Source organism: Pleurodeles waltl, chromosome 1_1 (genome assembly GCF_031143425.1).
Source record: "Pleurodeles waltl isolate 20211129_DDA chromosome 1_1, aPleWal1.hap1.20221129, whole genome shotgun sequence".
Lineage (NCBI taxonomy): Eukaryota > Metazoa > Chordata > Amphibia > Caudata > Salamandridae > Pleurodeles > Pleurodeles waltl.
This window is the reverse complement of record NC_090436.1, coordinates 5,370,779-5,397,038: the sequence shown is the minus strand read 5'-3', so window position 1 is coordinate 5,397,038 and position 26,260 is coordinate 5,370,779. Positions and strand designations below refer to the sequence as shown.

The window sequence follows — 26,260 nt, the reverse complement described above, 5'->3', positions numbered from 1 at the left end:
AGCTTATTGTCATTTTAACCAAAACTGTGTGTACTACTGTTTTAAATCAAAGTTCTATACTTACCTGTGAAAAGTACCTTGCATTTTATTTTATTTTACTTACCTCAAATCTTGAATCTTGTGGTTCTAAAATAAATTAAGAAAATATATTTTTCTATATAAAAACTATTGGCCTGGCGTTAAGTCTTTGAGTGTGTGTTCCTCATTTATTGCCTGTGGATGTACAACAAATGCTTAACACTACTCCTTTGATAAGCCTACTGCTCGACCACACTACCACAAATAGAGCATTAGAATTATCGCTTTTTGCCACTATCTTACCTCTAAGGGGAAACCTTGGACTCTGTGCAGGCTGTTTCTTACTTTGAGATAGTACATACACAGCCAACTTCCTACATAATGCCCCCACGATCTCTCCTCAGAGACATATGGGGAGCCCTCTTATCCCATCTTGGCGCGGGACCCACCCTCGCCTCTCGCCAACAGAATGGTTGAAGCCGACCATTGGACTCAGGGAGAGGGAGACCGCAGATCCCCGGAAGCCCTTCAGTTACATACAGAGCTGTTACAAGAGGAACTGTGTTCGATTCCTCTTCCATGGTGGACCCTGAATATAAACATTAAGAGGTCGTTTAAAATGTTCTCTTTTCACAGTGTCTGTAGGATGTGATGTGAAGATTTATTTGTAAATATAATTATTAGGACTTCATGATGTGCTCCTTTAGGACTAAGAAAATTACGTTGGAACGAGTGTTGATTTATTTACACTAGGCTCTAGATAAACAATGGTTTAGTTTGAATATTTCTGTAGTTTAGAATGTTTATCCAGAATCAATGGATACATTACGATTTGTGATGTTTTATATTTCACAGCTGTGCTAATTTAGTTAATATCAGTGGTGAATTTTTTGTTGAGATTAATGAATTGATGGAAACATTTGACAAATTTTGGCTGTGTTGAATCAATTAATCTCAGCGGTGAATTTTGAGTTGAAATCAATGAATTGATGGAAATAATTGACACCTCTTCAGAATGTGATGAGGAACTTTTGACTTCAGATCGAAGGCTGATTGTATTGAAGTTAAAATTATGTTTCAAATCTTTGGACTCAAATTTATATGAAGAATAGGCTCGTAGAGACATGATGAGGGAACTGGCTGTAAACTGGCGCTGGACGCCGAGAACACTTTTGATTCTGTGGAATGGCTCTATCCTATGACCCTCCTGGAGAGGATGCATTTCAGGCCCTCATTCCTGGCCTGGGCGCACCTGCTCTATTGCAACCCAAGGCAAGGGTTAGAGTTAATTGCACTCTAACAGAGGAGTCTGACTCAGGTCGAGGCCCCCAACAGGGTTGCCTCCTAATTCCCTCCTATACGCGATGGTTATGGAGCCAGTGGCGAACTGGAACAAGAGTTTTTCGACAGGACGGCGGCTGCGAAGATGTTCATTCTCTCTACGCCAATGACATATTACTTTATCTGTCTGACCCAAATGCCTCCCTTCCACGAGTTCTGGAGATTCTTTGGGTCCTTTTTGGGCATTAGGATCAACTGGGAAAAATCTATTTTATATCCCAACTCGCCCTGGCGGCCACAGATCAGGTGGTCTTGCCCACTGATGTGGGAGTAGGTGGGTTTCACTTACCTGGGTATCTATGGGACGGCCGACCTTAGTATATTTCACAAGAAAATTTAGGTCGGATTCTGGCGAATTTTTAAAGGGATGAGCACACTAGCACCACCCACACCTCTTACTACTAGGCAGAGCTGTGCTATTTAAAATGATTTGCCTCCCCAAGTTCCTCTATGTTTTACAAAACACACCATTCGAGAACCCCGACCACTTCCTGTGGGCGGGGGTGGGGGGGGGTGCTGAACTTTGATGCTTACTTTGAAACAGGGGTAACACCCATATAGTACTCTCTACTCTGACTAGGGGGGAAACCGCGCTCCCTAACTTGCGCCTGAACTATTGGGCGCCCCAAATATTTGTGTTTAGTGACTGATCTTTTGCGGTCCAACTGGAACCATCCCTTTTGGCAGATCGACGGGCCATAGACCCGAGGGGCTATGAGTGGCGGCTGCATGCACTAAACAGGGTCAGGCAACTTCCAGAGCCCACTGTGGTTGTGGGACAGACTTGGCAGCAGAAGCTACGTAAGAAGGGCAGATATATTGACTCTCGAGACGTCATTATGGGAGCCCGCTGCTCGGGTGCAGGATGGAGGGACATAGGCAATGGAACTTACTAGGTATCTCAAAACTCAAGACATCTAAGAAATGAACAAGGTTAGTTGACCTTCAAGAAATTACAGGGACAGTATCACCTAGTTTGGGGCCAATTCCTGCGCTATATGCAGATAAGAGCGATCCAACATTGTTGAATCAGCGATGCCGCGAATCTAGAGCAAGAGAGCTCATTGGACCTGACACCCCTATACAGACCCACCATACCCATATACATTCCACCATTCTGGTACACAGTCAGTACCCCTTACAGACGCCGAGGGATAAAACGGGAGGCGGGCAGGGTAGAACGAAGGATGATTAATGAGGGGCCACATGGCTCTCCCAGGGGAAGATACAACACAGAACAAACACCTCAGGGAGGACTCCCCGGCGACTGCGAGCCTGTGAGTAACGAGAGACGACCCCCCTAAGCCCCCAAAGCGACGCCGGCAGAGAGAATCCAGAGGCTCCCCCTGACTGCGACTGCCTGTAACAAGGGACCCGATGCCTGGAACCAACACTGCACCCGCAGCCTCCAGGACCTGAAGGAACCGAACTTCGACGCAGGAGTGACCCCCAGGCGACCCTCTGCCTAGCCCAGTTGGTGGCTGTCCGAGAAGCCCCCCCGTGCCTGCCTGCACCGCTAGAGGGACCCCTGGGTCCCCCTATTGTTTCCTACCTGAAACCCGACGCCTGCATTGCACACTGCACCCAGCCGCCCCTGTCCCACTGAAGGTGTGTTTTGTGTGCCTACTTGTGTGTCCCCCAGTGCTCTACAAAACCCCCCTGGTCTGCCCCCGAGGACGCAGGTACTTACCTGCTGGCAGACTGGAACTGGAGCACCCCTGTTCTCCATAGGAGCCTATGTGTTTTGGGCACCTCGTTGACCTCTGCACCTGACCGGCCCTGAGCTGCTGGTGTGGTAACTTTGGGGTTGCCTTGAACCCCCAACGGTGGGCTGCCTATAACCCAGAACTGAGACTTCCCTCCTAATCTAACCTTTACTTATCTCCCCCAGGAACTTATTGCCATTTTTACAAAGACTGTACATAATATTGTTTTTATTCAAAGTTCCTAAAGTATCTAAGTGAAGTACCTTATAGTTAAAGTGTTTACTGTAGATCTTGAACCTGTGGTTCTTAAAATAAAAGATATTTTTCAATATAAAAACCTATTGGCCTGGAGTAAGTCTTTGATTGTGTGTTCCTCATTTATTGCCCCTGTGTGTACAACAAATGCTTAACACTACCCTCTGCTAAGCCTACAGCTCGACCACAATACCACAACATAGAGTATTAGAATTATCTACTTTTGCCACTATCTTACCTCTAAGGGGAACCCTTGGACTCTGTGCACACTATTTCTTACTTTGAAATAGTGCATACAGAGCCAACTTCCTACAATAGTGCACTAGTGTAGAGTGGAGTGTCCTAGACTGGACTGGTGTATAGTGCACTAGCATAGAGTACAGTGGAGTGGCATAGACTAGATTGGTTTATAGTGCACTAGCATAGAGTAGAGACGAGAGGCCTAGACTGGACCGGTGTATAGTGCACTAGCATAGAGTAGAGAGGAGTGGCCTAGACTGGACTGGTGTATAGTGCACTAGCATAGAGTAGAGTGGAGATGCCTAGACTGGACTGGTGTATAGTGCACTAGCATAGAGTAGAGTGGAGTGGCCTAGACTGGACCGGTGTATAGTGCACTAGCATAGAGTAGAGTGGAGTGGAGTGGCCTAGAGTGGACTGGTGTATAGTGCACTAGCGTAGAGTGGAGCAGAGTAGAGTGGAGTGGCCTAGGCTGGACTGGTGTATAGTGCACTAGCATAGAGTAGAGTGGTGCAAAGCGGAGTGACCTAGACTGGACCTGTGTCTGGGTGTTTATGGCACGGTGCTACTGCACGTGTCGCACATACTGAGGCGATTGCTCATTAAGTGTAGTTGTGTAGGGTACACCTTTCAGCTTGCCAATGCGTGTTGTTATTAAAAGGGTTTGGAACTCTGACTCGCTGGCTGTAAACAGAAAGATCATAAGACATTAGAGTGTCAGGTTAATCAAAAGCCAACAGTGCTTTGGTAGAAGATTCGCACCATAAATATCTGTTGCCACAGGAAGTGCATGCACCTCCTCCCTGCAGGCCTGTTCTAAGGGTTATGTTACAGCCTCGCAAACCGGACCACAGGAGGGGCCCTAGTGGGCTCCACGGGGACAGTAATCTGCATTCCTTGTGCTTTCGAACCAACACTCTCACTTTGAAGTCACAGAATAAAATGTTAACACCAAGCTCCCTTGGAAGACGGAGCCTGACATTTAACCTTTGTCTTTAAATGCACAGCAAAGTTGACAGGATTAAAACAAGATTTAAAGGCCTGTTTACAGAAAGTGAGGTCTTGGAAGGATACAGCAAACAGGGCTCAGGCAAGGGAAGGGACAAACTGAACTTGGACAGCCTAAAAAGCATAAAGCCAGCAAATTGAAAGCCAGAAAATGTGAGTTACAAACCAAAAGGCCAATGGTAAGCAACAGGCGGAAAGCATTCCCAGGGAAGTTTTCTGAACGTCCCCACCATGTCTAACAGCTGCGCTGTCTGGTAGGTTTCGATCTAAATATTGTTTAAAATGCTTCTGCTTTTTAAAGTGTATTTGAAAAACTACATTTCCCGATACAAAAGCTCTGCCAAAAATATGAACAGAAAGAGAGCCCAAAGTTCAAGGAACTTTCACACAGGAGTCAGAAAAAGAACTGAGGCGCCTGCCGTTGCAACGGACAACTGATGGAAACTTCCCTTTAAGGAGCAGTGTCCACGTTCAATTCTTACAGCTGCTGCTGACTCATATTCACGGGAAAAAAGACCAAAGAACAAACAATAAAATGACTTGCACTCTGGAGGTTGCAGAAATGGCAGAGGGGTGGGAGTCTTCAGAAAGCAGAGAAATGAACAGTGGGTAACGTGGGCAGGGCCTGGGTACAGAAAGGTACAGCAGCACGTATGGGCTTCAAGTGTCGCAATTTTTGGTACTCGCATCCGAGGAGTCTGAAGGAGTTTGGACGAAAGAGATCAGTATTACGCTTGGAGTATAAGTTCCTGGATACATTTTACGTTAAGTAAACAAACCTGTGTGGGTTGTCCGGTGCCACCGAAGAGAAGAAGCATAGCGAAAGCTCTTTGCACAAATTCTGCACGGATAGGGATTTTCCGTCAATACCTTCATAGCCTCCGGGTTGTTTTCTGTGGAAAGAAAGAAGTCACATTATTATGTAAAACTTACTCTGGGAACGAGATTTTGGTCTGTTGCTGAACACAGGACACTGCAAAAGGTCACCAGAAGTCAAAATGGAATCAATATACTGGGGGGTTGTAGGAAAATGCCTCTTCTGACATGGTCATCCCCACCCCACCCGTTTTGCCTGGTTTCTGGTGCAATTTCAACTGAATGTGCACTGGGTCCCTGCTAAAGAGGTCCCCAGTGCCAGATCTCTTCCCCCAAAACTTTTCCCCAACTGGCAAACCTTTAGATGCCACTGGGAGTCCCTAGTAAATGGCACCCCCCCTTACCTAGGGCATGGGGTATGTAGGAAAATGGCTCCCTGTTGCAATTACCCCCCACTTCGTACCTGATATTGATGCTGGCTTGACTAAGAAGTGTGCTGGGACCCTGCTAACCAGGCCCCAGCACCAGTGTTCTTTCACTAAAAATTTACCATTGTTTCCACAATTGGCACACCCCTGGCACACAGATAAGTCCCTTGTAAAAGGTACCAAGGGCCCTGTGACCAGGAAAGGTCCCTAAGGGCTGCAGCATGTGTTGTTCCACCATAAGGGAGCCCTCACCTAAAACTTGCACACTGCCATTTCCATAATGGCTACACTGAAATTTGGTATCAAACTTCCCAGAATAATAAACCCACACTGAAGCCAATTCTGAATTTATTACAAAATGCACACAGAGGGCATCTTAGAGATGCCCCCAGTGTTTTACCCAATTCTTCAGTGCAGGACGGACATGTCTGTGCCAGCCTACCACTGAGAGACGAGTTTCTGATCCCATGGGGTGATGGCCTTTGTGCTCTCTGCGGCCAGAAACAAAGCCTGCATTGGGTGAAGGTGCTTCACACCCCCGCTACAGCAACTGTAACACCTAGCAGTGAGCTTCAAAGGCTCAGGCTTTGTGTTACAATGCCCCAGGGCACTCCAGCTAGTGGAGATGCCCGCCCCCCAGACACAGCCCCCACTTTTGGCGGCAAGTCCGGAGGAGATAATGAGAAAAACAAGGAGTCACCCTCAAGCCGGGACAGCCCCTTTGGTGTCCTGAGCTGAGGTGACCCCTGCCTTAGGAAATCCTCCATCTTGCTTTGGAGGATTCCCCCCAATACGATTAGGGATGTGTCTCTCTCCCCACAGTGAGGAGGCACAAAGAGGGTGTAGCCACCCTGAAGGCCAGTAGCCATTGGCTACTGCCCCCCAGACCTAAACACACCCCTAAATTTAGTATTTAGGGGTGACCCTGAACCCAGGAAACCAGATTCCTGCAACCTGAAGAAAGGACTGCTGACCTGAAAGCCCCACAGAGATGACGGAGTGTACGAAAGTACCATCTTGCCTGGCATGTTACCCCCATTTTCACTGTATGTATGTTTGTTTTTGCCTGTGTGTCACTGGGATCCAGCCAGGCAGGACCGCAGTGCTCATAATGTATGCCCTGTATGTGTTCCCTGAGTAGTGCCTAACTGTATCACTGAGGCTCTGCTAATCAGAACCTCCGTGTTTATGCTCTCTCTGCTTTCACAATTGTTACTGCAGGCTAGTGACTATCTTCACCAATTCTCATTGGCATACTGGAACACCCTTATAATTCCCTTGTATATGGTACCTAGGTACCAAGGGTATTGGGGTTCCAAGAGATCCCTATGGGCTGCAGCATTTCTTTTGCCACCCATAGGGAGCTCAGACAATTCTTACACAGGATTGCCACTGCAGCCTGAGTGAAATAATGTCCACTTTATTTCACAGCCATTTTCACTGCACATAAGTAACTTATAAGTCACCTATATGTCTAACCCTCACTTGGTGAAGGTTAGGTGCCAAGTTACTTAGTGTGTGGGCACCCTGGCACTAGCCAAGGTGCCCCTACATTGTTCAGGGCAAATTCCCTGGACTTTGTGAGTGCGGGGACACCATTACACGCGTGCACTACATATAGGTCACTACCTATATGTAGCGTCACAATGGTAACTCCGAACATGGCCATGTAACATGTCTAGGATCATGGAATTGTCACCCCAATACCATTCTGGTATTGGGGTGACAATTCCATGCATCCCTGGGTCTCTAGCACAGAACCCGGGTACTGCCAAACTGCCTTTCCGGGGTCTCCACTGCAGCTGCTGCTGCTGCCAACCCCTCAGACAGGATTCTGCCCCCAGGGGGCCGGGGCAGCCTGGTCCCAGGAAGGCAGAACAAAGGATTTCCTCTGAGAGAGGGTGTTACACCCTCTCCCTTTGGAAATAGGTGTGAAGGGCTGGTGAGGAGTAGCCTCCCCCAGCCTCTGGAAATGCTTTGATGGGCACAGATGGTGCCCATCTCTGCATGAGCCAGTCTACACCGGTTCAGGGATCCCCCAGCCCTGCTCTGTCGCGAAACTGGACAAAGGAAAGGGGAGTGACCACTCCCCTGACCATTACCTCCCAGGGGAGGTGCCCAGAGCTCCTCCAGTGTGTTCCAGACCTCTGACATCTTGGATTCAGAGGTGTTGGGGCACAATGGACAGCTCTGAGTGGCCAGAGCCAGCAGGTGACGTCAGAGACCCTTCCTGATAGGTGTTTAACTCTTTCAGTAGCCAAGCCTCCTTTCTTAGTAGCCAAACCTCCTTTTTTAGCTATTTAGGGTCTCTCCTCTGGGCTATTCCTCAGATAACGAATGCAAGAGCTCACCAGACTTCCTCTGCACTTCCCTCCTCGACTTCTGCCAAGGATCGACCGCTGACTGCTCCAGGACGCCTGCAAAACCACAAAAAAGTAGCAAGACGACTACCACCAACAGTGTAGTGCCTCATCCTGCCGGCTTTCTCAACTGTTTCCAGGTGGTGCATGCTCTGAGGGCTGTCTGCCTTCTCCCTGCACTGGAAGCCAAGAAGAAATCTCATGTGGGTCGACGGAATCTTCCCCCTGCCAACGCAGGCACCAAATGTCTGCATTACCGGTCCTCTGGGTCCCCTCTCATCCTGACGAACGTGGTCCCTGGAACACAGGAGCTGGGTCCAAGTGTCTCCCACAGTCCAGTGGCCCTTCTGTCCAAATTTGGTGGAGGTAAGTCCTTGCCTCCCCACGCCAGACAGCAAACCTGTGTATTGTGTGATTTGCAGCTGCTCCGGCTTCTGTGCACTTTTCCAGGACTTCCTTTGTGCACAGCCTAGCCTGGGTCCCCAGCACTCCGTCCTGCATTGCCCAACTCGCTCAACTCAGATCTTCCAAGTGCCTGTTCCAGTACTTCTGCGGGTGCTGCCTGCTTCTGCGGGGGCTCTAGGAGTTGCTGAGCGCCCTCGGTCTCCTCCTCCAAGGGGCGACATCCTGGTCATTCCTGGTCCCCAGCAGCACCCAAAATCCTCAACCGCGACTCTTGCAGCTAGCAAGGCTTGTTTGCGGTATTTCTGCGTGGAAACACTTCTGCAACCTCCAGCATGCCGTGGGACATCTCCTCACCAAAGGGGAAGTTCCTGGCACCTTCCGTTGGTTCCACCCGGAGGCAGCCCTTTTGCACCTTCATCCGGGGTTTAGTGGGCTCCTGGCATCCCGGACACTTGCGTGACTCTTGGACTTGGTCCCCTTCCTTTACAGGTCCTCAGGTCCAGGAATCCATCTTCAGTGTTTTGCTGGTGCTTGTGGTTCTTGCAGAATCCCCTATCACAACTATACTGTCTTTCTGGGGTAGTAGGGTAACTTTACTCCTACTTTTCAGGGTCTTGGGGTGGGGTATTTTGGACACCCTTACTGTTTTCTCACAGTCCCAGCGACCCTCTACAATCTCCCATAGGTCTGGGATCCATTCGTGATTTGCATTCCACTTTTGGAGTATTTGGTTTGTGTTTCCCCTACGCCTGTGTCTACCTATTGCATTCTATTGTGATTCTACATTGTTTGCACTACTTTTCTTACTGTTACTTACCTGTTTTGGGTTTATGTACATACACTTTGTGTATATTACTTACCTCCTAAGTGAGTGTATCCTCTGAGATACTTTTGGCATATTGTCACTAAAATAAAGTGCCTTTATTTTTAGTAACTCAGAGTATTGTGTTTTCTTATGATATTGTGCATATGATATAAGTGGTATAGTAGGAGCTTTGCATGTCTCCTAGTTCAGCCTAAGCTGCTTTGCCATAGCTACCTTCTATCAGCCCAAGCTGCTAGAAACACCTCTATTCTACTAATAAGGGATAACTGGACCTGGCACAAGGTGTAAGTACCACAAGGTACCCACTATAAGCCAGGCCAGCCTCCTACACGGAGACAACAACTGACTTCGCCCCAGCCCTACCGGCCTGTCTCCAGACTCAAAGAGCCTGCACAGCGACGCATCTGGCAGGACCAGCAACCTCTGAGGACTCAAGAAACAACAACAAAGCAAGCAACTTTAAAGAGACTCTAACTTTCCGCCAGAAGCGTGAATTTTCCCACTCTGCACCTGATGCCCCCAGCTCGAGTTCAGTGCAACCAACACTGAAGAGAGGACTGACAGGCGACTCAAACGACGTGGACACCCGGAGTCGACCTCCCTGCACCCCCACAGCGACGCCTGCAGAGAGGATCGAGAGGCTCCCACTGACCGCGCCTGCCTGGTAACAAGGAACCCGACGCCTGGACCAAGCACTGCACCCCAAGGACCAAGAGGAACCACCTACCAGTGCAAGAGTGACCAGCAGGCGGCCTTCATCCTAGCCCAGTCAGTGGCTGGCCTGAGAAGCCCCCCTGTGCCCTGCCTGCATCGCCAGAGTGACCCCTGGGTCCCTCCATTGTTTTCTACGACAAATCTGACACCTACTTTGCACAAAGCACTTGTGTGCTTGTGTGTGTGTCCCCAAGGGCTCTACAAACACCCCCCTGGTCTGCTCCCCAAGGACGCAGGTACTTACCTGCTAGCAGACTGCAACGGGAGCACCCCTGTTCTCCATAGGTGCCTATGTTGTTTGGGCCCTCCTTTGACCTCTGCACCGGACCGGCCCTTTGTTGCTGGTGCTGTGGCTTTGGGGTTGCCTTGAACCCCCAACGGTGGGCTGCCTATGCCCAGGAGACTGAACTTGTAAGTACTTTACTTACCTTAGAAACTAACCAATACATACCTCCCCAGGAACTGTTGATTTTTGCAGTGTCCACTTTTAAAATAGCTATTTGGCATTTTTACCAAAACTGTGTGTACTACTGTTTTAAATCAAAGTTCTATACTTACCTGTGTGAAGTACCTTGCAATTTATGTACTTACCTAAAATTTGAATCTTGTGGTTCTAAAAATAAATTAAGAAAATATATTTTTCTATATAAAAACCTATTGGCCAATAGTTACGTCTGTGAGTGTGTGTTCTCATTTATTGCCTGTGTGTGTACAACAAATGCTTAACACTACCCTCTGATAAGCCTAATGCTCGACCACAGTACCACAAAATAGAGCATTAGAATTATCTAATTTTGCCACTATCAACCTCTATGGGGAACACTCAGACCCTGTGCACACTCTCTCTCACTTTGAGATAGTATATACAGAGCCAACCTCCTATAGGGTACTAAAGGAATGCCCCTGAGGACCCTTAGGCACCCGCTCACCATGTGCACACAGTGCTGCCCTTGCTGACTGGGTGTCTTGGTGCAGAACTAAAATGAAAAGACAACAACATGTGTGCCATGCTCCTAACACGGCATGTAATATATGTAAGTCACCCCTCTGGCAGGCCTTATAGCCCTAAGGCAGGGTGCATTATCTTACATGTGAGGCCTGTAAGGAAATGCCTCCTTGGCATGGTTACCCCCTGACTTTTTGCCTTTGCTGATGCCAAGTTATGATTTGAAAGTGTGCTGAGGCCTGCTAACCAGGCCCCAGCACCAGTGTTCTTTCCCTAACCTGTACCTTTGTTTCCACAATTGGCATACCCTGGCATCCAGGTAAGTCCCTTGTAACTGGTACCCCTGGTACCAAGGGCCCTGATGCCAGGGAAGGTCTCTAAGGGCTGCAGCATGTGTTATACCAACCTGGAGAACCCTCACTCAGCACAGACACACTGCTTGCCAGCTTGTGTGTGCTGGTGGGGATAAAAAGACTAAGTCGACATGGCTCTCCCCTCAGGGTACCATGCGAACCTCACACTGCCTACAGGTATAGATAAGTCACCCCTCTAGCAGGCCTTACAGCCCTAAGGCAGGGTGAACTATACCATAGGTGAGGGCATAAGTGCATGAGCACTGTGCCCCTACAGTGTCTAAGCAAAACCTTAGACATTGTAAGTGCAGAGTAGCCATAAGAGTATATGGTCTGGGAGTCTGTCATACACGAACTCCACAGCACCATAATGGCTACACTGAAAACTGGGAAGTTTGGTATCAAACTTCTCAGCACAATAAATGCACACTGATGCCAGTGTACATTTTATTGTGAAATACACCCCAGAGGGCATCTTAGAGATGCCCCTTAAAACCATACCCGACTACCAGTGTGGGCTGACTAGTTTTAGCAGCCTGCCACACACCAGGCACGCTGCTGGCCACATGGGGAGAGTGCCTTTGTCACTCTGTGGCTAGTAACAAAGCCTGTACTGGGTGGAGGTGCTTCTCACCTCCCCCTGCAGGAACTGTAACACCTCGCGGTGAGCCTCAAAGGCTCACCCCCTTTGTTACAGCACCCCAGGGCACTCTAGCTAGTGGAGTTGCCCGCCCCCTCCGGCCACGGCCCCACTTTTGGCGGCAAGGCCGGAGGAGATAATGAGAAAAACAAGGAGGAGTCACTGGCCAATCAGGACAGCCCCTAAGGTGTCCTGAGCTGAGGTGACTCTGACTTTTAGAAATCCTCCCTCTTGCAGATGGAGGATTACCCCAATAGGATTAGGGATGTGCCCCCCGCCCCTCAGGGAGGAGGCACAAAGAGGGTGTATCCACCCTCAGGGCTAGTAGCAATTGGCTACTAACCCCCCCAGACCTAAACACACCGCTAAATCGAGTATTTAGGGGCTCCCAGAACCTAGGTAACTAGATTCCTGCAACCTAAGACGAAGAAGGACTGCTGACCTGAAAACCCTGCAGAGAAGACGGAGACACCAACTGCTTTGGCCCCAACTCTACCGGCCTGTCTCCCCACTTCAAGAAAAACTGCAACAGCGACACGTTCCACAGGGTACAGCGACCTCTGAAGCCTCAGAGGACTACCCTGTATCTAAAAGGACCAAGAACTCCCGAGGACAGCGGCTCTGCTCCAAAGAAGAAACATCTTTGCAACAAAGAAGCAACTTTTAAAGAATACATGTTTCCTGCCGGAAGCGTGAGACTTTGCACTCTGCACCCGACGCCCCCGGCTCGACTTCACAGCGACGCCTGCAGAGGGAATCCAGAGGCTCCCCCTGACTGCGACTGCCTGCTTCTAAGAACCCGACGCCTGGTAAGGACACTGCACCTGCAGCCCCCAGGACCTGAAGGATCCGACCTCCAGTGCAGGAGCGACTCCCAGGTGGCATTCTCCCTTGCCCAGGTGGTGGCTACCCCGAGGAGCCCCCCCCCCCACTTGCCTGCATCGCTGAAGAGACCCCTGGGTCTCCCATTGAACTACACTGCAAACCCGACTCCTGTTTGCACTCTGCACCCGGCCGCCCCGTGCCGCTGACGGTGTACTTTTTGTGCTGACTTGTGTCCCCCCCGGTGCCCTACAAAACCCCCCTGGTCTGCCCTCTGAAGACGCGGGTACTTACCTGCTGGCAGACTGGAACCGGGGCACCCCCTTCTCCATTGCAGCCTATGTGTTTTGGGCACCACTTTGAACTCTGCACCTGACCGGCCCAGAGCTGCTGGTGTGGTAACTTTGGGGTTGCCCTGAAACCCCAACGGTGGGCTACCTTGGACCCAACTTTGAACCCTGTAGGTGGTTTACTTACCTGCAAAACTAACAAACAGTTACCTCCCCCAGGAACTGTTGACAATTGCATTGTTTCCAGTTTTAAAATAGCTTATTGCCATTAGTGTGAAAACTGTACATGCTATTTTGCTAATTCAAAGTTCCTAAGTGAAATACCTTTCATTTAAAGTATTGTTAGTTTATTTTAAGAACCACAGGTTCAAGATTTACAAAGAAAATATATTTTTCTATATAAAAACCTATTGGCCTGGAATTGTCTTTGAGTGTGTGTTCCCCATTTATTGCCTGTGTGTGTACAACAAATGCTTAACACTACCCTCTGATAAGCCTACTGCTCGACTACACTACCACAAAATAGAGAATTAGAATTATCTAATTTTGCCACTATCTTACCTTTAAGGGGAACCCTTGGACGCTGTGCATGCTATTTCTTACTTTGAAATAGTGCATACAGAGCCAACTTCCTACAAGGCCGTATCTGCATGAGCATACCTGCCCCTGCTATGTCTCTATTGATTCTCAGACATTCTTAGGGGGTCATTATGATCCTGGCGGATGGCGGTTATTTGGGGGAAAGGTACTGCCAACAGGCTGCCGGTACCTTTCCCCAAATTATGACATCGTGGTTTGGCTCAAGTCAATCCGCCAATGTACCACTCCGTCTGCCAGGGTGGTAACAGCCACCGGGCTGGAAACTTTGGTCTCCAGCCAGGTGGTCGTCACAATCCCACCCTCTGGATTATGACCCCCACCTACCGCCATGGTTTTCGTGGCAAATTTACCGCCACGAAAATCATGGCGGTAGGTACTATCAGTGCCAGAGAATTCCTTCCCTGGCACTGATAGGGGTCTCCCCAGCCCCCCTTCCCCTCATCAGGATCCTCCCCATCCTCCTCCTCCCTCTCCCGACCCACCCCGACATTCACATACCAACATGCGCATACATTCACATTCATACACACACGCATACCCACATCCACCCACGCATGCACACACATACCCACACCCCGCAACACACACCAACATACATTGTAGCACATACACATTCACAACATACACTCACATTCATACATTCATTCACGCGCATTCCACGCGACTCACACCTGCATACAAAAACAGACAGACACACACACAACACCCCCCTCCGCTGTCGGAGAACCCAACTTACCTGCTTGCAGGGGGTCCTCCGGCAGGAGACGGGACGAAGCGCTGCTGCCAGCAGCAGTGTCCACCAGCAGAACACCGACATGCCGTATCATGGAACATGATACGATAGGCGGTGTTTTGCTGGCTTGGTGCTGCTGCTGGAAGCAACGCCACCTTACTGCCATCCGCCAATATGACCGCCGACGGAATGCCACCGGCCTTCTTGCAGAATTCTGCCTACGGTCATAATGCAGTGGATGGCTGGTAGCCACAGAGACAGTATGTTGGCGGTCATCGCCGTGGCGGTACGTGGCATTTGCTGCCAATGTCATAATGAGGGCCGAAGTATCCAGGGAAGCCATTTTAAACACATGTGCTGGACACAGTTTCCCAGCTACATGATGGCTTCACTGCATCCTGGGATGTTTTGTATCAAACACTTAAGAATAATAAACTCTCACTGACCCAGTGATGGATTTATTATAAAATGCACACATAGGGCACTTTAAAGGTGCCCTCTGGAAACCTACCAACTCCTAGCGTGGACACTGACTGGTCAAAATCAGTGCAGCCACCTTAGACAGAGTTCTGGCCCCTGAGGAGAGAGCCTCAATGGCTCAGAACAAACGTCTGCTCTGGACGAAGGACCTGACACCTTGTCCAGGCAGGATGGACATTCCAGGGTGAGAAGCTTCAAAGGCCTTGCTGCATTTGTAATACAACCCAGGCCTCTCCAAATGGTATAGAAAGATGACCCCTAGTTCCTGACCCCACTATTGACAGCAGGACTGGCAGGAAAATCGGGCATGTTAGGAGGAATGCCCACTTCATGCCAGTCCCACCCCTAAGGTGTAGGAGCTGAAGTGGGCACTACCTTTCAAATTCCTCCATCTTGTGTGGAAGGAATTAGGCCAATATTGTTAGGAATATGCCCACTTCCCAAAGGAAGTGGTCATAGGAAGGGTGTAGTCACCCTAAAAGAGGCCGGCCGATTAACTAGTGCATGGCACTCCCTGTAACACCCCTAAATTCTGTATTTAGGGGCATCCTTGAAAACTAGAACTCAGATTCCGGTCACCATAAGAAGAGCCGTTCACCACAGAAGTCGCACCTGCAGAGAAGACTGAAGACACCAAGTGACTTGGCCCTAGCTCTACCGGCTTGTCTGCAGCCCTCGAAGAACCTGCACCCAAAACATGACTTGTCCTGCACCCCAGTGACCTCCAAAGCCTTGGGAGGATTGCCTGCGTTCGATAAAGACCAAAAACTCCTGTGGACAGTGGACTTGTCCAAAACAAACAACTCCAAAGAAGAAGAAGCATGTCTGAGGAACCGCGGAACTGCCTCTGGATCCACCTCTGCACTCAACGCCCATGGCCTGAGTCCAAGTGGCCAGCCGGCCTTGTGAAGGTTCCCCAGCGCTTCTGAACATGAGTCCCTGTGGGCTGACACCTGCACGACTCCACCTCGACACCTGCAGCCTGCATCCAAGGACTTTCCCTGCCTGGGACCTGCCAAGTAAGCTGTTTCTGATGCCAAAAAACACCCCTGCACCCGGAGCCCCTGGGCCTTGGTGAGCTGGACCATAAGTGTCCCTACGTCCCCTGGCACCTCTACTTACCTGGGCAGCTGTGGGTTGTCGTCACCCAGCCTCGAAACAGAGTCTGCATCCTGTTTCTGAAACTGATCTCCTCTATTGGATAACATTGGACACCCAATGCTGTGTTGGCACTCTGCACCCGGCTGCCCCAGTGCCGCTGAGGGTATAAGTTTGGTGCTGCCTTGTGCCCCACCCCCCAGTGCTTACCTCTGCCCAGGAGACCAACCTCACACTGCTTGTTCTTGTGAGCAGTGCATCTTCATTCACCTCCAAGCTCCATTGGTTAACATTGGGCACCCAACTCAGAATTCGACCTCTGCACCAAGCCGCCCCGGTGCTCCTGGGGCTGCACTCTTGGTGCTGATTTGAACCTTGCCTGGTGTTGACCTAAAACCCTGCAGACTGGATTCGTAGACCGTGTACTTACCTGCAAAACTGCATTCTTGTTTTTCTCCTATAGGTTAACACTGAAGACTATGAAAATTGCACTGTCGATTTTTGAAACTGAAAAGTATTCTTAATTTGAAAACTGCTCACTTTATAATGAAGTTATTTGTTTCAAAGCATATATATATAAGCAACTGATGTTTTTCTAAATTGGTCTCAGATTTTTTCTTTGAGTGTGTGTCTCAATTATTGCCTCTGTGAGTACAGTAAATGCTTAGACCTACCCTCTGATAAGCCGAACTGCTCTCCCACACGACCACAAATAGCGCATTAGACTTGTCTACTTTTACCTCTGCAAACCAACTGCGGATCTAAGACTGTCTGCACAGTGTGCTTCTTTTTAGTGCACTATAAAGAGAGCCAGCTTCCTACAGAGGTCCTTTTTCAATAATAGCAGGTGATGCCTTGACTGGTTCACTATCTTCAATAAGAGCAAAGGAGGATGACAAGAGTGAACATGAGGGGCCAAACGGCTTAAATTTAGTTGTGAGTTTAAGGGGACAAGAGTGATAAACCACTGTGTGCACCATGCAGAGGGATCTGAAGTCAATTCTTTTTGTGCTGGAAACCAGCAGAGGGCATTAAGATGAGTTCTGGCGGAAGCACTGTAAAACAGTCCCAAAAGGAATTAAGCTGAGGAGTTTGGATCACTTGTAAAGAATAGGTATTTAGATGACAAATACAAAGCTTGAAGAAATCCAGATGGAGCTAGGAGAAGAACTGATGAAGCTTGAAGATGTTTTAAGAGTTCAGAATTCACATCTTTCCCCAGATCTTTAGCATGGATGGGTCACAGTGTCATTGGGTGATAGAGGTTCATGGAGTGAACCAGTCAGAGGTTCAGGGCGGGAACCAGTCACAACTGGTCAGAGGTTCAGTGCGGGAACCGGTCAGAGGTTCAGGGTGGGAACAGATCACAGGTTCAAGCCAGAGCCCGTCAGAGATTCAGGGTTGGACTTGGCTAGAGACTCAGAGTGCCTATTTACTACAGGACCAGTGAATCTATAGGGGATCCAGTGAATGAGGAGGGTTGTTGGCCAATGAAATTCAGGATTGTAGTTTGCACTAAGAAGCGAAGGTGCAATTCCACTGGATGACCAATGGATCTACGGATGGCTAAACAATGACGGCCAAAGCGACCAGCAGAGGTGAGTAATAGCACTGATAGGAGATGGTTAGGGTGCCACTTTGGGGCTATCTGCAAACCCTGACAACTAAGAAGGATGGCAAAATAGAAGGGAGACAGCATGGCAGTAAGATGAGGTAGGAAACCGAGGTCAAGTATGGAAAATAATTGAGGGAGACAGGGACTAGGGAGTCATCCTGGCAGTAAGGTGACGGCAGACACCCAGGTACTAAGGGGTGAGTGATCCTAGCAGTAAGGTGACGGCAGACAGCCAGGTACTAAGGAGGAGTGAGATTTGTGTTCTGAAGCCCACAGCTGATGCTTGGCTGCTGGAGAGGGATAGATTTCATGAAGTGAGTGAACACTCATATTTCTGAAATCTTATCATAAAATGGTGAAGTAGGAAACATTCTTAGATCCTATTTTCAGCAATGTAGACCTGTCCGTGAACTAGTTACAATTATCTTCCAAACCACAGAAAACCAGGAACATACTTTTGATAGAAGCAAATGTCAGCTTACCCCATATCTCATTAAGGACTACATCCTCTTGGACCAGGTCCAGCGGGATCATGGAGAGAAAGTCGTCAAACTGTTCATCAGGCATCTCTACCGTCTGGAATTTAAAAAAAAAAGAGAAACACCTCTTAGTCCTGCTGTTTTGCTTTACTTCTGACTGAACCAAGATATACACACTGAAAAGAATTGAAAAGATTCTCTGGAATGCACTTCTTAATCTGAAGAAGACATTTATTATAGCTTTTTGCAAGGGGCGTGAAGGAAGGTTTGAATAGCAAAAAGTGTACTTTCAAAATGTGCAACAACAAAGTAAGACCATGTACAAGAATCTTCAATCTATAGATAGCTGCTTGCAGGTAGGTGGCTCCCCGCTCTGCCTTCCGCGCCACCTCCTTTCTCCCGTCCTCACTTTGCCTCTTTCCCCGCCACTACATCCCCTGCGGCCCCTCCCGCCTTCCCCCTCCTTCTCTCACCGTTTTTGTCGTTCCCTTTCCTGCCGCTGCATCACCTGCGGCCCCTCCCACCTCCCCCTCCTTCTCTCACCGTTTTTCTTGTTCCCTTTCCCGCCGCTGCGTCCCCTGCGGCCCCTCCCGCCTCCACCCTCCTTCTCTCACCGTTTTTCTCGTTCCCCTTCCCGCCGCTGCGTCCCCTGTGGCCCCAGCCCTCTCATAGGACAAGCCCTCCCAGCTGCCACTCCCACCCTCCCCTTCTGGCGGCCGCGCCGATGGCGCGCCAAAGGCAAGCCTGTCCGCGCCTGGATAGCACCCAGCGCCAGAACCTGTTGCCCTCCCAGACACACCAACTCCGCCCGCACCCTCCACTCCCTCAACCCAGGCCCCCACCCCACATGCACCACATCTAGGCCCACACACACTCATGGCCCCTTCACCTGCTACACCTGCCACTTCTCCTGCTCATCATCCCTCACACCACACACCAACCATAGCGACCCCACCCTCAACAAACACAACACCCCCAACAAAAAACTCACCCACCCTGCCTCCCCCAACCAACCCCGCAACACACCAGCCCACAACCAGAACACACCCCGCAACAACACCCTAACGCACCACACCAGCGCCACCCACCACAACCACCTTACCTGCCTGCTACTCAACATCCGCTCCCTTCACAAACATGCCATAGAACTCTGGGACCTCATCACATCACACTCACCTGACACCGCCTTCCTAACGGAAACCTGGGCCAACCTCTCGTCAGAACCAGACATAGCCATAGCCACCCCCAAGGGATACAAACTCCAACGCATAGACCGCCTAAACAAGCCAGGCGGGGGCATCGCCATCCTACACAGAGACACCATCAAAGTCACCACCAGCTCCCAAGACACTATCGGCAACACTGAACACATGCACTTCCTCATCCCCATCAACAACAACTCCACCCTCAGAGGTACACTAATCTACAGACCACCCGGACCACGCCCCGCCTTCTGCGACGCCATAGCCGACAGCATCAGCCCGTGCGCCCTCATCTCCACAGACTATGTCATCCTCTGTGATTTCAACTTTCACTTAGAAAACCCACAAGACCACAACACTACCTCCCTCATAGACAACCTCAACAACCTCGGACTCAAACAACTGGTCACCGCACCCGCCCACTCAGCAGGACACACGCTGGACGCAATCTTCACCTCAAGCCAACACATAGCCTACACCCACACCACCGAACTCCTCTGGACAGACCTCCGCTGCATCCACTTCGCCTTCACCAAACCCCCCACACACTACCATCAACACACCACACCCTACCGCATGTGGGACAAGATCCCCACAGAACGACTAAACTCCCAACTGGCCCATAACCCCCCCACACCAACGACCCCAAAGCAGGAGCACACAACCTCTCCAAATGGATCACCACCTGCGCAGACACCCTAGCACCCCTCAGAAAACACATCTCCACCTGCAACATCAAGAACGCCCCAAGGTTCACCCCTGAACTCCAAGCGCAAATGCCGCCAAGCTGAGAAAACATGGAGACTAGAACCCTCCTCAACCAACTTCTCCACACTCAAAACCAACACTCGCACCCATCACCAACTCATACGCACCGCCAAAAGAGATCACTACAAGACATGCCTTGACAACAACTCCCAAAACAGCAAAGAACTCTTCACCATCATCAACGAACTTGCCAAACCCAAAGCCAGCAACATAGACCCCACACACACACAGCCCCTATGTGACATCCTTTCCAACCACTTCTTCCACAAAATCCTGGACATCCATACAGTTTCATATCACACACACCCACCACACATACCCCTCTCCGACCCAACTCAACCCCCACCCAAGACCCCCCCACCACACTATCCACATGGTCCCCAACCCTGCACGAAGAAACCGAAAAAAACATGAACTCCATCCACTCCGGTTCCCCCTCCGACCCCTATCCACACCGCATCTACAACAAAGCTAGCCCTACCATCACCCCCATACTTTACAACATAATCAACTCCTCGTTCGACTCCGCCACCTACCCAGACCCCTGGAAGCACGCGGGAATTACCACTCTCCTAAAAAAAAAAAAAAAAAGCCGACCCGGAGAGCCTCTCCAACTACCGCCCCATCTCCCTCCTCCCGTTCCCCGCCAAGGTTGCAGAGAAATTAGTCAACACTCGCCTATCCCACTTCCTCAAAGCAACCAAAAGCCTTGACCCCTCACAATCTGGGTTCCGCAAGAACCACAGCACAGAAACCGCCCTCATCGCATGCACTGACGATATCAGGACCAAAGTCGACAAAGGTGAGACCGTCGCACTCATCCTCCTAGACCTCTCCGCAGCTTTTGACACCGTCTGCAACCACACACTCCGCACACGCCTCCACAACATAGGAATTCGCCACAAAGCCTTAGACTGGCTCTCCTCCTTCCTCACCGACCGAACCCAGAGAGTCCGCCTCCCGCCCTTCCACTCCAACACTACCAAGATCACCTGCGGAGTCCCCCAAGGGTCCTCCCTCAGCCCCACACTCTTCAACATCTACATGATCCCCCTAGCCAACATTCTCCGAGCACACGGAATCCCCATCCTCTCATATGCAGATGACACCCAACTCATCCTCTCCCTCACCCGCAACCCCACCACCGCCAAAACCAACCTACACGCTGCTCTCCTAGACACCGCCAACTGGATGACCACTAACCATCTCAAGCTCAACTCAAACAAAACTGAAGTCATCATCTTCGGCCCCAACAAAACCACATGGGACGACTCCTGGTGGCCCTATGACCTAGGCCCCGCACCCACGCCCGCAAACCACGCACGCAACCTCGGCATCATCCTCGAACCCTCCCTCTCCATGACACAGCAAATCATTGCTCTAACCTCCTCCTGCTTCCACACACTCCGCACCCTAAAAAAATACTTCAAATGGATCCCCCCAGAAACCAGAAAGACAGTCACCCACGCACTCATCAGCAGCAGACTGGACTACGGCAACGCCCTCTACACTAGCACCACACTCAAACTCAAACGCAAACTCCAAAGAATCCAGAACACAGCCGCGTGCCTCGTCCTTGGCCACCCCAGACACAAACGAATCTCACCACACCTCAAATCCCTACACTGGCTCCCCATAGACAAGAGAATCACATTCAAGATCCTCATTCATGCACACAAATCCCTGCACAACACCGGCCCAACCTACCTCAATGAAAGAGTAAACTTCCACACTCCCACACGCAACCTCCGATCAGCCGACCTTGCCCTAGCCACAGTCCCCCGCATTCAGCACACCACCACAGGAGGCAGGTCTTTCTCCTACCTCGCCCCCAAAACCTGGAACTCCCTCCCTACCGACCTTCACAAAACCAAAGACCTACTGGTCTTCAGAAAGAACCTCAAGACTTGGCTGTTCGGCCAGTGACCCTCCCTGGCCCGCTCCCCCCTACCCCCCAGATCCCCCCCCCTTCACCAGCGCCTTGAGACCCTCACGGGTGAGTAGCGCGTTCTACAAATTTCTTTGATTGATACATGCAAGGATACAAACACTTATATTGATATATAGATATATATTCATATGCAATTTAAAGCAAATAATTAATAAAAATTCATCAAAGTAGGGCCTGCCAGATGCTGCATCTTTCTCATGCCAGCAAGAAGATGACCCCGTTCAACTGCGAGAAAGGGATCCTCACCCTCACTGGAACAATGTCAGGCATTTGAAGTCCAATCCTGACCGAGGTCTCAGAATTCATCGCTACTAAGCAGGGCCACCTTTTTAGAGCTTAAACAACCACAAAAGAGCCTTCTAGAAGAACCCTCCCCTCAGATGGAAATATTCAAAAATGCTGGCTAGTTTAGGTAAACCTTGAAAGGAATGTGTCGGGAGCTGGCCATCTTCCCAAGGCACGCCTCCCAAAGTCAAAGTGTTCTCTTGCCTATGGTAAATACTAGCTCGTTACGGTCTTATCGTACTAACTGTTCACCTCCTACATGTCGTGTACCAGTCCTAGCTCTATGGTGAGAAGAAAAACACATTGCATAACATGTTTGCACGGACAAATACTTTAACGTGGCGGTGAGTCTAACCTGAACACAAAATGGAGTCTAAAACCAGTGACCACTAAAGTGACAATAGGCATCTAAGCCAGGTGTAAAGCGGTGTGACACGACATCAGTGGTCAATATTCAAATAAAACTACACCTGCCTTCAATCAAGCACCATGGCGGTGAGGAGATGAAATTATATGTTTGTTCTTACTTTTGCACTGTTATGTGGCAGCCCTGCCAAGTACCACGCATCAGGGGTCAGACTAACGTATCTCAGTGCAGGTGTTCGCATCACCACACTGAAATGTAAATACCACACATTGTCTAGCTCCTAACGCAAAATGAGGGGCTGCAGGCAGCTCTGAGCGATATGGGGGAAAATACAGAAAAGCCAGTGCACTACCAGTGCAATGCTGCCTCCGGCTATAATGTGGCGGACACTGGTCATGGTGACTGGTTGCTAAGGTGGCGGCCTGTCTGAACCCAGCTAAGTTATTACTTTGTCGCATATGCTTCTCATTGCAGAGCATCCATCCTAATAGTCACTGATTTTGCTGTTTGGTTTTATCCGACAACTACATGTTGTCAGTTTCCTAACCCTCTGGTGTCTGTTCACCACACACGTTGCTCCCTCTCTGATCCGAAGTGCATAACCAGAGTGCCATCAGCAGCCTAATGACTCGGAGAGAGGCACAGCATGGCGCCCAGTGACTAAAGCAGAGGCTGTTGGCAACTCTGAGCATATCTGCAGCACCTATCAGATGCCACTCCTTGGAAGGGAGGCATCCACTTCAGCCTGCAAATATATCAAACCCTCCCGCTGTCCCCCCGCCCAGTCTTACGGCGCCTTGGTTCAGCATGGCAGTCACTGGGAAAGCACTGCTTTCTTGGCACAAACAGGTGAGTCTACAACTGCTCCTAAACAGAACTTTCCAAATTCTACTCCTGAATCTAGCTTTAATTTTCACAAAACATGGAAAAAATAATTAACTGAACTTTGAATTTGCTACATTAGGCTGTTTGGCAGTATGCTCAATGTGAGCATTATTCTTTTATGCGCACAGGACACTGCACAAATGAAGAGTACTAATGGTGATTTTGGGTGTCACTCATGGGCCGGGGGTGACTGGCAGGAGTGGGGTATCCGTATATTTACTGGTGGCCCTGCTCTGAATTTGGGTTCAGTGTGAGAAGCTGGCTCTGATGACTACCAGATACAAAACATTATTTGTTATTTTGCTTCCATATCTAAGCCGTGTACAGAAGTTGTTTCAAATTCAGCAGATGTCTAAATGCTAGTGTGAGATCAGTGGATCCCTCAGGAGGATAGAGTCTGAGCTGCTATACAGCACCAACTCCCAATGTAGACATCTAGACACTATTGTTAGATCAGTGGATCCCCATCAGTTCTCAGGAGGACAGAGGCTGAGCTGCTATGTAGCAACAACTCCCAATGCAGACACTAGCGTGAAATCAGTTAAGCTATCACCACCTCCCAGCTTAGAGGCAAAGCTGCTCTAGAGCTCTTACTACCAATGCAGAGGACTAGACTCTAGTGTGGGACCAGCGGCGCTCTCACTACTTCCCAGCATAGAGGCAGGGCTGCTCTAGAGCTCTTACTACCAATGTAGACACCTAGACTCTTGTGTGAGATCAGTTGATCTGCCTCAACTCTCAGGAGGACAGACGCTGAGCTGCTATGTAGCACCAACTCCCAATGCAGACATCTAGACACTAGGGTGAGATCAGTTGATCTGCCTCAACTCTCAGGAGGACAGAGGCTGGGCTCCTATGTAGCACCAACTCCCAATGCAGACATCTAGACACTAGTGTGAGATCAGTGGAGCTCTCACCACCTACCAGCTTAGAGGCAGGACGGCTCTAGAGCTCTTACTACGAATGCAGACATCTAGGCACTAGTGTGCGATCAGTGACTCCCCAGCAGCTCTCAGGAGGACAAAGGCTGAGCTGCTATGTAGCACCAACTCCCAATGCAGAGGACTAGACTCTAGTCTGAGATTGGTGGAGCTCTCACCACCTACCACCTTAGAGGCAGGACGGCTATAGAGCTCTTACTACCAATGCAGACATCTAGGCACTAGTGTGAGATAAGTAAATCCCCAGCAGCTCGCAGGAGGACACAGTCTGAGCTGCAGTTAAGAAGGGCAGAAGCACAGTCCAAAGAGCTGTAGTGAACATCACAGCTTTTTTTTTCAAAGTCTCCTATATCATTCAAGGTCCACGCTAATCAGATTTGAAGCCTGACCCTTATGGTCGCAAAGCATGTTTGAAATTCAAGCCTGCTATATTCATTCATCGGTTGTGGAAGAATATGCTGAACCCCATTGTTGTGCATTGGCGTCCTGGTCAGCAGCCCCCCACCCCCTGTGCTGCACTCGGTTGCAGGGTGCAGGGACCTCCCTTTCAGAATTTGCAGCAGATCTCGCTGCCCAGAAGGGGGTGAGTTATGATTCCTTTTGCACGGACTTCACTGCTTGATTTACTTGCGAGAGTGTCACTCACGGCAGCACGCATTTTGTCGCTGAATGTGACTTGCGGCGTCACGCATTTGGCGGCTGTGTCACTCATAAGAAGAATGACACCTGGGAATATCACGCTCCGCGGACTCCCACGAGCCTGCCCTGCACCGTGGCAGCGCGCGGGCCCTCACCTCGGTCATGTCACAGGGTCACCGGGGTGATGGGCCGGTACCGGCTCCAACCGTCGGAAAACAAACAGGCGAGAAACGAGGGCATAGACAGAGAGGACGGACAAGCACACCGTAGCCACGGACAGAGAGGACGGACTACCACACCACAGCCACGGGCAGAGAGGAAGGACAAGTACACCAGAGAGGACGGACAAGCACACCGTAGCCACGGACAGAAAGGACGGACTAGCACACCGGACAAGCACACAACAGGCCCTGAAAGAGAGGACGGACTACCACTCCGCAGGAGCGGACAGAGAGGACGGACTACCACACCGCAGGCACGGACAGACGTAGACACAGAGGACGGAAAACCACACCGCAGACACAGACAGACACTGAGAGGACAGACAAACAAACAGAGAGAGGACGAACTAGCACGGAGCAGCCACAGTCAGAGAGGACGGACAAGCACACAGCAGGTATGGAAAGAGAGGACGGACTACCACACCGCAGGCTCGGACAGAGAAGACGGACTCGCTAACCGCAGCCATAGACGAAGAGGACGAAGAAGCACACAGCAGGCACAGACAGAGAGGACGGTCTAGCGCAGTTCCGGCATGGACAGAGACGGCGGACTAGCAAAGTGCAGGAATGGACAGAGAGGACGGACTAACACATATGGACAGAGAAGACGGACGACCACACAGGTTTAACCCCTTCGCTGCCAGGGCTTTCCCCCCTCAGGTGCCAGGCCTTTTTTGGCTATTTGGGGCAGTTCACGCTTAGGCCCTCATAATTCTAATTCTATCACAGGACCGGAGGCGAGGATTATGCAGATCTTTCTTCACTTTTTATTAAACAGCAAGTTCAAAGTCAAACAAAACATGAACAAAAAACTACAAGTTCCATGAG

At 50.0% G+C, this 26,260-nt stretch overlaps 1 protein-coding gene across 2 annotated transcripts in view; it reads right to left on the bottom strand.

Moving 5' to 3' along the window:
* The window catches only part of LOC138249663 (zinc finger protein 585A-like), a 67,687-nt gene extending 41,729 nt beyond the window's left edge, over positions 1-25,958 (bottom strand). Inside the window, exons 1-3 of one of the 2 annotated variants that reach the window (XM_069203658.1) lie at positions 25,367-25,958; positions 18,177-18,270; positions 5,348-5,461 (exon numbers count right to left, since the gene is read on the bottom strand). In XM_069203658.1, the coding sequence (XP_069059759.1) occupies positions 5,348-5,461; positions 18,177-18,270; positions 25,367-25,375 (217 nt within the window). In that variant the 5' untranslated portion in view covers positions 25,376-25,958. The remainder of the gene's footprint in view (positions 1-5,347; positions 5,462-18,176; positions 18,271-25,366) is intronic. The other variant, XM_069203750.1, reaches the window with a different exon arrangement.
* Between the last annotated feature and the right edge of the window lie 302 nt (positions 25,959-26,260).